Here is a 19,140-nt window from a genome sequence, read left to right on the forward strand (position 1 = left end):
CGGTGAGTCCGTCGACAATTTAAACGGCGAACCGGTCACGTCACTGTACGGGCTGTCTTTTTGAATCCGTCGGAAAAAAATAACCCGCCAAAACCTCCACGTCAGCGACCCGCCTTTTTTTTAATTCGGAAACTTTTCCATCCGTAATTCAGTCGGTAACTACCGACGGAAATTTTCCGTCGGTAGTTACCGACTGAATTACGGACGAAAAATAGTCCGTCGGTAGTTACCGACTGAATTACGGACGGAAAAGTGTCCGTCGGTAATTTCGACCTCAAATTACCGACATAAATATTCCGTCGGTAAATCCGTTGGTATTTAGCGAATTTAAAAGAAATAAAACTTTTACAAAAACAAAACAAGTAAAAAAAATAAGAAATTAAATGAAAAAGGACAGAAGTAGAAATATAAAAAACAAAGAAGATCAATATGTAATTTAGGAGGGGCAAAGAGAAAAACAAATCCACCTGCTATAAAGTGTTTAATTGCCACTGACACACATCGCAACACGAGAAAAAGGACACGACAACACATTTAACAACACGACAAAAAAATAGTTTTTACCAGATGGAAGTGTTACACGCTTTACCCGAAGTGCACAAGTGTCTTCTAGATGTTGACGTGTGCGATGCACATGCCAACAACTTTTTAAAATCTAATATTATATAATTTTGGTTAAAAAACCATAATACCCTTAACAAAACAATAAATAACAAAAAAATCAATTTGAAAAGACAAAAATAACCCTTGACTGAAGACTTTTTTTTACTATAAGGGTATTTAAGTAAATTTACTATACAAGCAAGAGTGAAAAACCAAAATTGCCCCTAAACCCATGCATATGTATATTTTGCTTCCGAGAGCATTTTAGTAGTTTTACTCTTTATAAAAAAGTAGAAAGACCATCTTACCCTCACCATCAAGCCTACATGTTATTTGTTTGAGGGGCAAAATAGTAAATTTTATTGTAATCCATGAGTTTGGTGCTATAGTAGAGGTAGTATTCTCACCACTTCCATTTGTAGTCTACTTTGTTATATAAAAAAGGAAATCTCAAAAATTTTGCTGTCCATTATCATTTATACCCTAATCCTGTAACAAGTATTTAATAGTTACGATATTCAATTGACAAGCAAGCAACCATTAACAGGTAATTTCAAGTTCCGATGCTTTTTTGTTTTTTTTTCTTGTTGTAACCTGAATTAGAATGTAAAAATAAAAACTAATAAATTTTTTATAAAGAAACTAAGAAAAATAAATAGAAATTAAAAGAATAAAAATTAAATTGAAAATAATAATATATGAGAAATTGAAATTAATTGATTAAATTTAAAAGAAATAAAACTTTTATAAAAATACGAAGGTCAAAAATAAGAAATTGAACAAAAAAAATAGAAGTAGAAATATAAAAAATAAAGAGGATCAATATGTAATTTATGGGCAGGAGGAAAAAAAAAGAAGAAAAGTTCACTTATGATAAACCGTTTAATCGCCACTGACACACACTACAACATGAGAAAGAGAACACGACAATGCATCCAACGATACAACAAAAGTGCAGTTTTTACGACATGGAGGTGTTGCACGCGTAGTCCAAAGTGTTTGATAATAACACATATTAAGGGTAAAATAAAAATTTTTATATTTTTTTATATCTTGCATAATATTATCAAATATAATTTTGTCTTCATCTCCTTTTCTATTTTGTTTCCTTTGTTTTTATTATTTTTGTTTATTCTGTATTAGAACCATAACTAAACGCTACTTTAAAAAGTAGCTAGTGTGTATTTTCAAAGTATTAAATTATTATATTTTATCTAATATTGTTTAAAACTAAAACATAATTAATGCATAGTAGCACCATTTAATTATTATGTCTTGTAAATTATTAACAAACATAATTTTACTACACAATTTTATTTTCATTTTTTTTCTGTCTTGTTTTTTTTATTATCTTCATTTTTTTTTTGCACTAAGAGAGAACAAAACATCACATAATAATATATATTCAAAAGAAATTATCTTATTTTGTCAAATATTATTATTTAAAACTAAATAATAGTGAATGTATAGTACCACCATTTAATGTTTGTTCTCTCTCACCTATCTTGATTGCAGATTTCAGTTAATCTGAAAATCATCAATCTCAGCAACTCACTGTACCTGACCAATACACCGGATTTTACTGGAATTCCAAATCTCGAGAGTCTAATTCTTGAAGGTTGTGCAAGTTTATCTGAGGTCAATCCATCATTTGGACGTCATAAGAAGCTGCAATTTGTGAATCTTGTGAACTGCTATAGTCTTAGGATTCTCCCAAGCAAGCTTGAAATGGAATCATTAGAAGTTTGCACTCTCAGTGGTTGCTCGAAACTTGACAAGTTTCCTGATATAGTAGGAAACATGAACTGCTTGAGGGAGCTTCGTTTAGATGGGACTGCTATTGCAGAACTATCCTCATCATTTCATTGTTTGGCTATGGTTTAGTTCTATTGAGCATGAACAGTTGTAAGAACCTTGAAAGTATTTCCAGTAGCATAAGTGGTTTGAAATCCCTCAAAAGACTTGATGTGTCTGACTGCTCTGAACTTAAGAACATACCAGAGAATTTGGGGGAAGTAGAAAGTTTGGAGGAGTTTGATGCAAGTGGAACTTCAATTAGACAGCCGCCAACGTCTTTTTTTCTTTTGAAGAATCTTAGAGTATTGTCTTTTAATGGATGCAAAAGAATAGTTGTGAATCTCACGGATCAAGTATTGCCTTCTTTGTCTGGTCTGTGTTCTTTAGAAGAACTGGATTTACGCGCTTGTAATCTAGGAGAAGGAGCAGTTCCTGAAGATATTGGCTGCTTATCGTCATTGAGGAGTCTAAATCTGAGCAGAAATAACTTTATTAGCCTGCCTAAAAGCATAAATCAGCTTTCTAGGCTTGAAAAGCTTGCCTTGAAGAATTGCATGATGCTTGAATCATTGCCTAAGGTTCCCTTGAAAGTTCAAAAGGTAAAATTGGATGGCTGTTTTAAACTAAAAGAAATTCCAGATCCAATAAAGCTAAGCAGTCTGAAAAGATCAGAGTTCAAATGTCTTAACTGTTGGGAACTGTACAAGCATAATTAATGGCCAAAACAACATGGGTCTGAACATGCTTGAAAAATACCTCCAGGTCTTCTCTCTCTCTCTCTCTCTCTCTCTCTCTCTCTCTCTCTCTCTCTCTCTGAAACATTTTTGTTTTATGATACAGGGCTCATCTCCAAGACCTGGATTTGGTATTGCTGTTCCTGGAAATGAAATCCCAGGTTGGTTTACTCATCAAAGTAAGGAATCTTCAATTAGGGTGCAGGTGCCTTCTAATTATCTGGATGGGTTGATGGGGTTTGCTGCATGTGTTGCATTCAATGCATATGGTAAAAGCCCTCTCTTTTGTCATTTCAAAGTCCATGGAAAAGAAAATTATCCTTCGCCCATGTATATAGGTTGTAACTCTATGCAAGCTCTGTCCAATCATCTGTGGTTATTCTATTTATCTTTTGATTATCTGAAAGAGCTTAAAGAACGGGAGAATGAAGCCTATAGCGAACTCGATTTGTCGTTTCATTCTTACAACCGAGGAGTAAAGGTGAAGAATTGTGGTGTCCGTTTGGTAAATTCTCCGTATACTCCATCATGGGAATCACCTACTGGCCATCTTATTGTTGCAAGCAAAGAAGTAGCTTCTTCATATATTGATTCTTTAGCTAATTCTTCATCTTACAGTCAATGGATGCATGATGTCTTCTTTGGCTTCAGAGGTGAGCACACTAGCAATAATTTCACCCATTTGTATACAGCTCCAGTCCAGAGAGGCATTATCCGAGATGACATAGAACTAAAGTATCTAAGGGCAGTTGAATCGAGTCTCCTAAGGGACATCAGAAAGTCGGGGCTGTCAATTATTATATTTGCAAGAGATTATGCTTGTTCACCTTGGTGGTTCAACGAACTTGTCAAAATTGTTGGATTCATGAAAAAGATGAAATCGGACACTGTTTTTCCAGTTTCAACAGTTTCTTATAATGTCGAGCAATCAAGGGTAAATGCACAAGCAGAGAGTTACACGATTGTCTTCGACAAGGATGAAGAAGATTTCAGTTAAGCCATGGAGAAGGTGCGAAGGTGGATGGATATTCTAACCGAGGTCGCCGTTTCATCTGGATCGGAATCATCTACAAGGTAATTAATCATTACTTTACTTCCCCCTTTTTTTAATTTTTATTTTATTTTAATACATTTTTTTAAAAAAAATAATTTGAATCATTACCACTATAATAATCTCAAATACACTATAATCCTTTCAAAATCCCAAGTTCACAAAACTCTTACGTATTCAAGCCTTTTCTGGAAGTTTAGTCTTGTTTTATCTACATATAGAAACTTGGCATTTATGAAAGATTAAAAACTACTTTTTCGTGCATAATTTTATAGTATTTGGTAAATAACTAGCGATATTTTATTAATTATTTTATATTAAAAACAAAATACTGACACAAAACCATGTATACAGTGAAGAGAGTTTTAAATTCAATGGCACTAAGAAATCTTGTTTCAGGGTGAATGGCATGGATTGGCCAGTTGGGAATAGGTTTCGCAGGACTGACATGCAGTTGCTGCTGAACTTCCGGATGAAGGTCCTCCAGGAAAGATACGAGCTTGATTTTGAGTCCGGTTTAGATTATTATCTTAATCCTACAAACCACCATTTTCCTCAAAAAAATTTCATGAAACATATAATTAAAAAATTTTAATTTTTTTTTCTTCCCCATAAAATAAAGTATGTTAGGATTTAGTTGAGAAAAAGTCTTTTACCTTTATTAGAAAACTCAATTGAATGAGTGTTTGTCAATTCCTCCCTTAAAAGAGCTTTCAACTAAAATAGTACCCAAAAAGTACCGTGGGAAATTGTTTTAATAAATTATGACAATTCCATTACTAAATATCTATATGATATTTCTCTCTATTTTTGTTCTATTGTTGCGCGATCTTGTTGCACTATCGCAAGACCTTCCTAAACTCCGATTGACTTAAACTTTATTTGAAGATAGAGAAATATATCAGGAGACTCCTTATAAGATTTCAACCCGATCCAATAGTTAAATTGAGATTTATGTTTGATATCGAAAACTAGATAGTAGGTAGTTTTATGCAAAAATTCAAATTTGCGTATTAATTTATTTACTTAGATCCTCAATATTTTTGAATTAATTCATTGGGCACTCTCATCCATAATCATAATTAAGATTTTCCTCATAGTATTCATCACTTTTGGTCAAAATAGTGTGATTGTACGATGAGCTTATATTGGCGATAAGTGTTTTTCATGCATAAAATCATATATTATTTTATTTATAATTCCACTCTATTATTATTAATTATTATTATTATTATTATCATCGTAGTGTGGATGACGTTGAATGGTGGATTTGTCTCTTGGATGGAGTTGATTTTGGATGTGTTGAGACTAATCATAAAATTATGATTAATAGGGTTCATGGGTCGCCACCTAGTATTTTGATCATTAGAAAACCAAATGGTCTACGAGAGTCTGGGTAAGTGGATTAGTTATGCATGAGGAAAACGCATCACCCCTAGTGCACCCTACTTATGATAAGCTGCATTATTGATTGATTGTTGTTTTTGTAAGTCATGTTTCTATTTGTTAGTCTGTCTAAGGTTCAAGAAAAGTCTTTCTTGATAAGGAGGTCTCTGTCTTATCAGGCTAAAACCTAACCATTTTAAGGCCAAGATTTTAAAGGTGTATTTATTTCTATTTTTGTATCTTTAATACAAGGAGATATACTTTATAGTGTGATTTTATACCCTCAAATATTAAAGTCTATAATTAACTCCTAACATTTTTTTTTTCAATTCATTTAATTTAATACCGAGAATATGCATTGTCATAACCCAATTTTTTACCTTTTATATTTGAATTATTTTTATTACTGAAAAAATGATGAAAAAAAATGATGAAAAACAAGTAAAAATAAAATAAATGAAGAATGAATTAAAATTTGGGTTAAGGGCAACATGATTGGAAGTTTAAAGATTTAATTAAACTCTTAACTAGTTTAATTAATCAAATCAAGGTTTTAATCGGAGAATTGATAAGTTTTAAGACTTAATTGAACTTGAAATTAATTTAATTAATCCAATCAAGGGTTTAATTGGAGAATTGATAAGTTTTGAGACTTAATTAAGCTTGGAATTAATTTAAGTAATGAAATCAGGGACTTAATTGAAGAGATAGCAAAGTTTGGGGTTAATTGGGGGTCAAAATTGCAAAATTAAAATCCAAGGACTACATTGAAAATGGCGCGCAAATGCAGGGGGCCAAATACAGTTTAAACGAGGGGCTTAATTACAAAACTTTTAAAACTTCAAGGGCCAAAATGAAAATAACCATTAAACACAAAACAGTGCCGTTTCTAGACACTGTTCATCTTCCTCAACGGTTCAGCCGCCCGCCGCCACCATTACACCTGCAATCAATGGATGAAACGGCATTGTTCTCTGGCTATAAAAGCCAGAGACCGAAAGGCCACAAAAAAGAGGAGGCCAGGGGGGAAGGAACCACAGAGAACCGGGAGAGACTAGAGAAAAAAAAAACAGACTTTCGTTCCTCTGTTTCTTCTCAAAGAAACAGAGGAGGCTAAAGAAAAAAGCCACGAACAGGAGGAAGAAAAACTGGGGAAAAAGGGCAGACGAGGAAAAGAAAAAACGCAGGAAAACAGAGAGAACGAGAGCAAAAAAACAGAGAGAGGGGGGACAGAGACGAACAACAAAAAAAAAACGCAGGAGAATAACCCCCAGCTCGTGGGTTCAGACCTCCATCACCATCGGCCATCGTCTTCGTCTTCCAATAATAACACAAGCAACGGCTTAGGAAAGGAAGGACTCGAGAAGACACAGAAAAACAGAAACAGAGGAGGAAGCAGCAGCAGTCGGGCAAGCCTCCGTCACCATCGACATCGTCTTCACCTTCACCCCGCAGCTGCACCAGCCCCAACAGCTCTTTCCCCCACCGTGCTCTCGAGGCCAGCGTCCACCGGCTCCTCAGTCGTGAGAAGTTTCTTCTCCGCCGTGAACAGCGAGCTGAATCGCCAGTCGTGGGCACCGTCTCCCTCAGCCTTGCCAGGTAAGTTCAGCTTTCCTTCTATTGGTAAATTAATTACCTGTTACTGTTGCATGCATGCGTGAAGTGATTCACGCATGCATGTAGCAGTGGCCAGCCGGGTCACTGGTTTGGACCAGTGACCCAACCTTTTTTTTTTTTTGAGACCATGCAACATAAATAAATAAAAATTCTATTTCTTTTAATACAAAAAAAAAGAAAAATAAAAAAAAATATAAAAAAAAATATAAAAAAATACGTGTATGCATGAATAAAAATAATATAAATTTATTAGTTTATTCACCGACACGAGAGTCAGGAATAAAATACTGATTTAAATTTATATTATTTTTATTCGTTATATTTTATTTTATTTAGCAAGAAAAATTAAAAATATGTGCATGTGTGAAAAAAAAAATTTATTTTATTGAATATTCATTGGCGCCAGAGTCAGGAATATTGTGAATAAATTATCATAGCATAAACTAATAAACATTTAGCAATTTAAGACAAAATTAGCAATGCAGTCTGCCTCAGGCAGAACGTTTAAGGGGTGATAATATCTTCCCTTTTATGTAATCAATCCCGAGCCATTGAATCTCTGTTGACTAGTTAGGGTTCCTAGTGACCGTAATACTAGGTGGCGACTCCTTAAACAAGATCTTTTCCCCTAAAAGAACAAGATATCAGATATCTGTTCTTTTTCCATATTAGAGAATTATTTTTAGGGTCGCCGCGAAGTCGGGTGCGACATGCATTACATTGTAAAATTCACATCCCAAATATTAATAATGTTTTTTTTTTATTTTTAAGGTGTTTTTGAAATTTTGGTCAAATGCTAATGGATAATCATAAACTTGTTATGATACCCATTAATTGATTTTTGTGTTTTTCAAAGTATGATAAAAATACAAGTTTTTTTTTTTTATAAAATATGCATTAAAATTTTTAGAACTTGGTCATACGCACACAAAATTTTTGAAAATTATTTGAGGTTATTTGGCAAAATCACAAAAGAGGAGAAAATAAACATTGCTGGAAAATCAGTAGGGCATGTTTGCCAAACACGCTTTTAACTAAAAATCAAAGCCTTAAAAAATATCTTAAGGGTGTGTTTGGCAAACACCTTTTAAGGAAAAATATTGTGTTTTTTTCTTTTGAAAATTTTAAACCATCCAAACACTATCTTATTAAAAATGGACTTAACTCTGCCACGTGGGTTAGGCTTCTTGACCCAAGCCAACAAACACGATCTAAAATCAAAAAAGAAAGAAAAAAGATCAATAAAGGGAAAAACATTTGAATTTACTCAAGAACATGAAGAAAAACCTAGAAAATGTAGATTCAAAACTAGACCAAATCACGTCAAATTGAAGGCACACAAGCATGTAAAAAAACATTCAAACAAGATTTTGAGGTTGGATTAACAAAATAAACAACCTAATATTATGATTATTTGATTCTTTGTGAAAAATAAAATGAAAAAAAAACAGAAGATGAAATGTCATGATTTCAGTGTTTTTAAATCCTTAGGATCCTAAATTAATAATCAACAAGCTAAAACGCATGTGTAAGAGCCAACAAGAAATAAAAAAGACATGAAAAAAAAAATCTAAAGCAATGTTAAACAGATGAACATCAACCTAGAAAAGTAATGGAAACCCAAAAAAGGATAGTAGAGACTTTAAACCCAAAAACAACAACCAAAGCCTTGCAATCATAGCTTAAGCATGCTTACACAACTTGTTTGAACCATCAAAACAACAAGAAAAAAAATCAAAACCAAAATAGCAAGCAAAATTCATAATGACAGTAAGTAAAAAATAGCATTCGTTTAGGTAAAAAACAACATTCTCTTAGGCAAAAAACATTGTTTCATTGTTTTTAAACTTAAACCTCATGCTTGCAACTTCAAACAAACCTAACAAGCTACTCAAAATAGCATAATCCAACAACAACATTAATACTTAACATATTGTTTCATGACTTCAAAATTGATTAACTAATCATTAAAACATGCTAAAATGTATCTTAAACTAACATTTAACACTCCAATAAACAATCTTAAACATCAAACCAAGCCTGAAACAAAAATTAAACATACATATGCATACTAAATCATGGCATAACTAAACATCTAAAAACAAACATCCATTACAATTAAACTAACAAAAAATTTCAAAGGATGCCTAACAAACATTTTGAGCAGCAATTTAAAAGACAAAATAAAGGGGGAAGTAGTGTGCTCATTGAGCTCCATGGCTTCTTTTGATTTAAAAAATAAAAAAAAGGTATTATTTTTCTTGTAATTGTTTTAAAATGGACTTCTTTCTTTCTTAGGTTTTGTTTTTCTAGAATTTTTCTTCAATCTTTGGTTTTGGTTTGGCTTGTTGGTTAAAAACCTTTATAGGTGTCGTGGAGACAACCATGGCTTTTTTTTTTTTTTTTTATCTTGCATGCTTTATATCTTTCTTAAATTATTTCTTTGTTTCCTTCTTGTCATGAGGGTCACTTAGGAAATAGCTTAGATGCCTTGCTATTTGGATCTCCAAGTCATAGGCTCTTATAGCGAGTTGTTCAAAAGTGAACGGCATATTCCCTTGAAGACTATATAAAACTCCCATTGCATTTGATGTACACCTATGTCTATGAAAAAGGCTTCACTTATCTTTTCCTTACAACCAAGGACTAAGTTCCTCTATTTTTCAATATAGTCCCAAGACTAACTCTTCCTTCTTTTGCTTAGTGCATGCAAGTTCTGGTAATCTTACAACTCATCGAGTGTTGTAGAAGCGTCTTAGGGATTCTTGCTCTAATTGGTCCCAACTATCTAGTTTTCCAACTAGAATCTTAGTGTACTAGTCAAAGGCAACTCCTTTTACAAACAAAATGTTTCACCATCAAGTCTCTACATACTTATGCATTGTTACAAGTCTCAATAAATGAGCTATATGTTGGTTTAGATTGTCTTTACCTTGAAATTATTGGAACTTTGGAGGTTGATAGTTTGGTGGCATCCTCATTTCATCGATGATGTTTTTAGTGTATAACTTGGCATGCACAAGAAAGGACTAGGGAGTACCTTCGTACTAAGCGCAGATAGTGTCTACAATCAAATGTTGTAGTTATTAGAGAGTATGTAAGCCCATTGATGATCCAGTAGTGTCCCTAAAAGTATTTTGCACTATTGTTCGATCATGTTGCTCTTGCTTTTGTTTCTTTTCAAGAGCACTTTGGCTTTTTAAAGGATTTTGGTTAGTATTATTCCTAGACAGATCTCTGATCCTTTAAGTGCTTTCAGCATATAGATTTTGAGTTTCTAGTTGATCCATCAATATAATGATCTTAGCATCCTTTTTCTCAATAGATCTTTTCAGTTCCTCCATTTCAAAAGACATATGATGGATACTATTCTCAAAAAGTGATGTCTTAGTGACCATGACTGGCATTTGAGAGTCAAAGTCAGATGAAGATGAGTAATCTCCTCATCTTTGTCTAGAAGAAATCATAGAATGAGATCTAAACTTTGATCTCATGCTTAAGTGTGGAATCTCAATCCCTTCTTACAGATTTGAAAAAAGGAGTCTTCAAACTTATGTTTTAAGAAAATTGCTTTTTGTTTCCCTCTCATTGAGAATTTTCTCAGTGGAAAAAACAACTTGGACTTTCCAGACTGAGTCTTTAGGCGAGTTGCTGGCAAGGTATCAACTTTAACACCTTGAGAGTTGATTGAAGAATGGCTCACATTTTCTATACTTTCCATTTTAGATAGTAGATACGTTGAGTCAAGAGATAAGAGGAAGAAAATGTCCCACCAAGCACGCCAAAAATTTATACACATAAAATTTCACGTATTATAAATACACTAAAATGATGACAAAATTACAATAATAAATTTGATTACAAGAAAAAGTGGAAACTCTCTTGAGGTGCTATTCATGTACATAAATTCTCTGATTAACGGTCATATCAGGATTTTGCTTTGGATGGAAAGATATTCACATAAGCCCAAAAGCTTTAAAGGTGTGAGATATTAACATGATTTAATAAAGACGAAGAGTATTAACACAAGTTTAAAAACTTTAACTTTATGATGTATAAATTTAGCTTGATTTGATGAACATGAAGAGTATTCATACAAGCATAGAAACTTTAACCGTGTGAGATTTTAACTTGATTTGATTTGATAAAGGAATTAATTTTAATCCCTTGTTTTTTTTTATTTGACTTTAATGAAGAAAATGATTTTGATCCCTTGCTTCCTTGATTTTTTTGAATTTCTTTTAAAGAACATTCAAGTATTTATGTTTGGTCTTTAGTCTCTGTTTTTTTTTCTTCTCTTGTGTTTTCTCTTTTGTTTTATATGTCTTCCCTCTTGATTTGGTGACTTTGTTGTCTATTTATACACAGGTCAAGTATAATGTATCTCAAATATCCTTTATCTAGAGGGTATTTTAAAAAAAATGATATGAAAACTACTTAAAATACCTTTAACTAGAGGGATATTAAATTAAGAATCATGAAATGTAATTGGACTAAGTTTTTTAATTTAATGTGAGACAAAAGAATTTAATTTATTTGGTATTAAAGAACTTGGATAATAGATCAGACTTATAGAGATTTTAGAGTCTACATAATAAAAATGATTTTCTCTTTAATCGCTCTTCTTTTAAGAGAATCAAAATGAATTAAACCGATAGTTACAAGGATCGATTTTCGAGTGATCGCAATTTTCCCAATTAGTATAATGAAGTAACGAGTGAGACCTATTCTATTGTGTAGTTTAAAACAAGTAGGGTTTTTCACAAAAATGTTCCATTAGAGAGAGAGAGAGAGAGAATAGTTTATAAATAATAAATTATAAGAATATTTATCCAAATTGATGTAATAAATGATAACTGATGATCAAGTCATATTTCCTAGAAACACTAAATTCTTCTCATAAACATGAAAATATACTTGTTTTATTAGTTTATACAAAATAACTGATTATTTATATAACATTTCTATATATAAAAGTGAATATTTTCTATGAGATAGAGAAAGTAGTTATTGCACTTGTTAAGAAGCAATATCTCCCAAGACTTGTTTACATACAATATGTGACAAGAAAATGATTTTGGTAATACTAGACAATGATAGTTTATTCAATATCTAATCAATTAAGAAATGTTTTAATCATGGATTCAAAATCCAATTTGTCATTAAAACTTGCCAGGAATTGCTCAAGCTCAAGTAAATTAAGCAATGCTAACTATTGTTTTGTAATTTTTAGGGACTTGATTTTGTGATTTCTAAGGCAAAAAAGTATGGAATTCCCTTAATCTTGACATTAAGAAACAATTACCATGACTTTGGAGGACGACAACCACAATATATGAATTGGGCTAAAGCTGCAGGAGTGCCAATAAACAATGATGATGATTTTTACACAAATGCAGTTGTGAAGGGCTATTACAAGTACCATTAAAAGGTGCACATTTTAAGCAGATATGAATGGTATGCTTTTAAATGAATTTAGTGTAAATATCAACCACAAGCTAATGCTGTAAAGTTTGTCCTCAATTGAATTAATTACTCCTAGCGTTGATAATCAGGTTTTTCTAATTGAAACATTAATCTCTCTCGAGTATCAATGAATTATTTCAACAAGCAAACTTCATGTTTTCTATGAAATTTCTGAACTTGTCAAAATTTATTAAGTACTGTAAAACCTTTAATGATTACAAAAGTTTCTAGGATATCTCTATCCTATAGATTTTTTAAGGTATTTCAAACAATGGCTAAAACAATTATCACTTCTTAGTCTCAAATTGAATTCCAAATCATGCAGATGTTGGCCAAACATACACAAGCATTAAACATAGAATGAAATACTCAACAACTAATGTAATAATTGAATCAAAGAAATTGTTCACATATTCATAGTAAGGTTACATCAAAAATCCTAGAATAAAAGTCTACTCCATAGTTAAATTAAAGAGAAACAAACTTGATACGATGAATATCACTTAAAAGCAGAGAATGGCAGTAGAATAGATATGTGTCCTCCAATCTTCTCTGATTTTCATCCCCCTATTTGTCTCTATTTTTGTCTCACTTTGTACCACCTCCTCTCTTATTTTTGGTGTATTTTAAGGTCTTTGTATGTCTCTCTGTCTCCTCCTGAACCCCTGTACTTTTCTCTTTTATATTCTGGTCTTTTTACCCCTAGATGGAAAGAAGAAAATTTCCTTTTCTATTTCATATTCCTTTCCTATCCGGATATTGCGGGCTAGATTTGAGGCAAAAAACGTGCGAATTCAAAGATCTTTATTTCTGGAGAAATTGTAGAAAATTGAATCTTCTTTCCAACGACACCAATCTTGCAATGTGTGGACCTCTGAGACTTGAGATATGGGCCATAACCCGAGATAGCATTTGGAGTGCAGGAAGTTCGGGTTTAATTTAATCCCTGTTTTTCAACTCACTCTTTAGGCTTCGAAACAGCAAAACTGAGTTCTATACCCTTCATATGTTTTGTAGACCTTCATCTCAGATATTTGAAAATGGTGACAAACGCCTGGAATTGAGTTGTATAGCTTTCTTTGCAGCCCAAAATCAATCAATGTTTGGTTTTACTACCGGATTCTGCCTAGTCAGTAATCTAGTATCTGAAAACACATTAATTTCCCCACAAGGTCAATATTTCAAAAAGGGATCCACAATTCTAATTAACATGTGCAACACATCCAAAATATTTCAAAATCAAGCATGAATACTGGAAAATATACATGCTAAAAATTCTCTTATCAACGACTCTCGAACAAATTCATATTGAGAAGCTGAACTTGAATGCATATATAGGATTGAGTTAGAAAAGCATTTCAAGTAGTCCATTATCTCAATAAAGCTAGTGAGAGAAAGATTAGAAGCAGAAGATAGACATATATGGGTAGTCAGGTAGATGGAAGATGTTGCTAGTGTTGGGGTTGTTAGGTTGTTGGAGTTATTGTTAAAATTGTCAAACTTCATTCAGTTAATAATCGCTGCTAGTTTGGACACGTAGGTAGAGTCTAACTGTTTTCCTTAACTATTTACCACATAAAGTGTGGGTTGTGTTATTTCAATCCGATCTCTTTGTAAAGCTTATATAAGCCAACACTCTACTTTGAATTCAATAAGTATCAATTCAGATAATTTGAGTGAATTGCTTTGTGTTTAGAGCTTACAACAATTTGGTATTAGAGCTCATCAAGTGGCCTGATTGTGAGAGAAAAGAAACCATAATTTATTAAGTAGGGTGAAAAGAGAGAAAGATTAGACAAGAAAAGAGTAAAGAGTGGATCAAAATATGGCATCTGAAAATAACTTCGTTCAACCTGAAATTCCTAAGTTTGATGGCCATTACGATCATTGGTCTATGCTTATAGAAAATTTTCTTTGTTTAAAGAAGTATTGGAGTTTGGTGGAGAATGGAATTCTTGCAGCAGCAGAAAGAGTGGAACTTACTGAAGCACAACAAAAATCAATTGCAGACCAGAAGCTAAAAGACTTGAAGGTTAAGAATTATTTGTTCCAAACCATTGATCAAATTGTTATGGAGACAATCTTAAATAGAGATACTGTCAAGCACATCTAGGACTCTATGAAGCAGAAGTACCAGGGTTCTACAAGAGTCAAAAGAGCATAACTTCAATCTCTTCGAAAGGAGTTTGAAGTTCTACAAATGAAAGAAGGTGAGAGTGTTGATGAGTACTTTGCTCAAACACTCATCTAGCAAACAAGATGAAGATTCATGGTGAAAACATATAGCAAGTGGTGATCATTGAAAAGATCTTAAGATCAATGACCTCAAGGTTCAACTATGTTATGTGTTCAGTTGAAAAGTCTAATAACTTAGACACTTTAACAATTGATGAGTTGCAGAGCAGCTTGTTGGTACATGAGTCAAGGATAAATAGGCATATAGGAGATGAATAACCATAAAGGATATAAGCAGGCATTAAAGGTGACCAACATTAGCAATGCCTAGACATTTCTTTTACGTTTTTTTTTTTAAAAATTAATCTAACACGCAGTGTAGTGTGGGTTAATAATCTAGTTAACTAAAACTAAAACATTTAGAGTAACTACTATTTTAGCCAACCTCACATTTCACTATTTATATCATTCTTTGTAGGTTTTTTTTAATGTTATTCTTTCAAGTTTTGTTTCTAAAACATAAACTAAAAAATTTAGGGGTAACTGGTATTCATACAATGTAGCCAACCTCATATTTCATTGTTTATATCATTATTCATAGTCAAAAAGAATTTGGTTCCTAAAATTTTTACTTTTTTACAGTTTGTTCATTGCACATAATTTCTTTTTAATTTCATCATTTCAAATTCTATTTTCACGAATCCGCTCCTAGAGAATAGTTTGTTACAGAAGATTCCATAGCAGTAGTTATTATTTTATGTGCTAATATTAATTTCTATTTATATTCTCTCTCATACCCAGCGTGTCATGAAGTATTTTCACCTTAACATAAAGATTTATTTTATAAAATACAATTTAAGTTTGTTGTAAAAAAGAAGAATATAAAAGACCAAAATTAACAACAATAAAAAAAACATAACATTTAAAAAAAACCATAAAAAAATTGAAATTCATTCCTCAAGTTTTGAGTTTGACATATTTGGCCCTGTTTGTTTTAGATTTTTATGTTTCAATCTAAAATTTTATTTTTGTCATGTTTTAGTGCTTAAATGTTGAAAAAAAGAGAGGAGGTGAATGAAAAATGATGAGGAGATAGATGCGAACTCAGTGGATATAAAGATCCAGAAACTCATATTCAAATTGACTCTTCTTAAGAAAGCTAAGATCATGTTTGTAATTGAGCTTAACACAACAATAACCTATATTGAGGCACCAAAATTATAATTAACTAAGACCCAACCCAACACCTATAAAGAGAAGTGAAGTATAGAAGACATTACGAAACTTGGTTTATTCTTTGATAAGTCAGAGTACTTTAATGAAGAACCAAAAAGTATGAGCAAAACATCACATACACAATAATAATTGTTGAAATCAAAGTCTTTAAAAAAAAACTAAATAAAAGTTATATAACCCTATTTATAATAAGTAAAAAATCCTAAATAATGATGGAAAAACAATAAAAGAGCTCTAAAAAAAATAGGAAAAAGAATCCTAAATCAACTAGAAATCTAATACAAGTCTCGCATAATAGTTTTTGGACCTTATCCCAAAGCCTTTTCGATGTCCAATTTCTTTGAAATTTTAACCCAACAAGACCTCTGGAAACTTTTGGTAAATTTTCACCTCGATTTAACGATCGAATTGAAATTTATGCTTGTTTAAGTAAAATAGTGCATTAGAAAAAATAAGTTCAAAATCACCTCTAATGCTGAAATTAATTAGCTCACCAATTTGAAATAATTAGTTATTTCAAATTACCAAAATTAAAAAAACTATCGCCATAATCTTCACAACTCCCATCATAAATAAAAAAAACCCATAATACAATTCAAAATGAAAAGCTCATATCTTGAAAAACCCAAATTCTTACAAAAACAAATAGAATTGCAAGAATCCTAAAAAAATCCTATTCTTGAAAAACTCAAATCTTAAAATATAGAAACCAAGTGGAATTGAAAAAGAAAGACGAAGATGAAAATGGATGATTTTATCTATCTGGTTTGGTCTGCCAAGATGAAAAAAAAAAAAAAGAGGGAGAAAAAGAAAAAAAGAAAAAAAACAGGATATTTTTTTTATTAAAATTTTAATTTTACATTGACATTATATATAAAATATAATTTGTTAAGAAATGAAAACAAAATGTTACCACAATCAAATCATGGAATGGTCAAAATAATTAAAAAAGAAAGAAGAAGTTATAAGTATACGATATAAAATTTTACATTTTCCTTACCTTGCTTGTACTTATTCATATATGGAAAGGTTTAAATGAACTCCACCCACTTGGTATGCTAAAAGTTTAGCTTCATTTGGCCTTTAAGATGTTTCAATGACTCATGATTGGTATGAATCATAAACTTTTTATTTTACAAGTAATGTTGTTAAGTCTTTAAGGTTCTTACCAAAGTTAAAGCTCCTTATCATAAGTAAAATAATTCAATGTTGCACCATTAAGATTTTTACTAAAATAAGCTATCAGACTTTTTTCTATAATATTATTGATAACACGACAATCAACACACTCCCTTCAAGTCCTTTTATTAAAAAGCAATCCCTCTATCGTAAAAGAGTTTAAGAAATTTCTCACTAGTGGTTTGTGTGGATTACAATTAGAGGCCAAACACTTGAATGACTTGTGACTTGCGATAACTCAACCTTAAAGTAATTATTCAAAGCAAAAAAAAAAAAAAACATTTGGTCTTTGAGTAATCTTCATATAAATTCTAAACAACTTTAGATATATCTAATAGGATTTGCAATTAACTCCAAAAAAAATTAATTTTACCATTTCCGTTACATGTATGGTTTTGAGAAACCTAACAGTGGTAGCAGAGCCTTCATTAGAGAATTAGGGTTTTTTTATTGTTATTGTTGTTAATTGCAAATTAAATTTATGTGCAAATTTACTTTTTCCAAAAGTATTTTTCCTCATGTTTTTTTTTAAATGTCGTTCTAGTTAGATTTGGATGGATTTTCTAGATTTGGATAGAATCTTTTAAAAAAAAGGGTTTTTGGTGGCTATGTATAACCAGCGATGCCACCAGCACTTCTAGCACACCTGGTCGGTTCTTGATGCACCAAGCCAAGTCGCCACTTGAGGCAAAGGTAGCACCATGACTTCTGCCCTTGTCACAATAGCATCAACATGTCTAGCGTTATTGCCTAGCAGCATGAGCTGCCTTGCGCTGGAGGCAACGACTCATGCAACCAGCGTGAGGGTAGCATTTCACGTTGTGCCAAACCCAACGACAACTTTTATCGTTTAAGTGGCCATGAGGGTAGTCCCTCGTGCTGTAGCAAACCCAACAACAACAAAGTTTATCGTTGTTTATAAGGTTGTTAGCGATGGGCAGTGCCTACTACCGACAACTGTAAAGAGAATAAAGGGCAAAATTATAATTATGCTCTAAGCTTTGTTTAGAGGTATAATTATAATTCTACCATCGGAATTTATATATAATTACTTCTAGTATATTTGAGGCTGAATATTTGATTTTATCATTTCATATATAAAATAATGATTTTATATTAAAATTGAAAACCTAAATTAAAATAATTATAGAATTAATTTTTCTAATTGGATTAGAGTTGAATTAAAATGTTTAATTTAAAACTTTTTTTGTTTGATAATATCCTAATAAGATTAGGATTTAATTAAAATGTTTAATAAAATAATATTTAAAAAATAGTTTTTTCTAAATTAAAGAGGGGTTTTAAGCCAAAATATTTTTATTTCATTGATCCTAAAATAATTTAGAAATGTTACGTAATTTAGAAATGTGAGAATTTAGATAGGAAAATTATTTTGTAATTCAAGAAGAAAGAATGGTGGTGAAGGATACAATCATGGTGCTCCCAAAGGACTTATAAAGATTTGAAGCAGCTACCTAGGTTTTGACCATCTAATTCCCTTCAATGGCTCAAGGAAATTAATTTAAATATGTCCATAATCATCTAATTAGAATGGCATGTTAGGTGTGTCTGTTAATTTATAATTGTTATGTATGATATATCAATTATGCCATGGAATGAGACTTAATTAAAATAATAAATCTCTCATTAATATACTTAACTAACATATATGATTTGGATGAGTTACTTATGTGCATATAAGATTAGAGACAGTAGTTAAGTGAAACATATATGATATGTTTAGACAAAGAGTTATCACCTAACCATCTAGGAATCACATAAAGATGTGATTGACAAGTTATGTTATCTTCCAGTTTATTTATTTTTTGCTGAGTTACTTAAGGTCATATGAATTAACTGAGATCCTAGCCCACTAGAAGTCTCAAAAAGATTTCC

At 31.8% G+C, this 19,140-nt stretch overlaps 1 protein-coding gene across 1 annotated transcript in view; it reads left to right on the plus strand.

The window, feature by feature from the left end:
• Positions 1-2,918, plus strand: part of LOC18104259 (disease resistance protein RUN1) — a 64,755-nt gene extending 61,837 nt beyond the window's left edge. The window contains exon 5 of the mRNA XM_052446415.1: positions 2,119-2,918. Within this exon, the coding sequence (XP_052302375.1) occupies positions 2,119-2,487 (369 nt within the window). The 3' untranslated portion in view covers positions 2,488-2,918. The remainder of the gene's footprint in view (positions 1-2,118) is intronic.
• The last annotated feature ends 16,222 nt before the right edge of the window (positions 2,919-19,140 follow it).

Source organism: Populus trichocarpa, chromosome 13 (assembly GCF_000002775.5).
Source record: "Populus trichocarpa isolate Nisqually-1 chromosome 13, P.trichocarpa_v4.1, whole genome shotgun sequence".
In the NCBI taxonomy this organism is placed as follows: Eukaryota; Viridiplantae; Streptophyta; class Magnoliopsida; order Malpighiales; family Salicaceae; genus Populus; species Populus trichocarpa.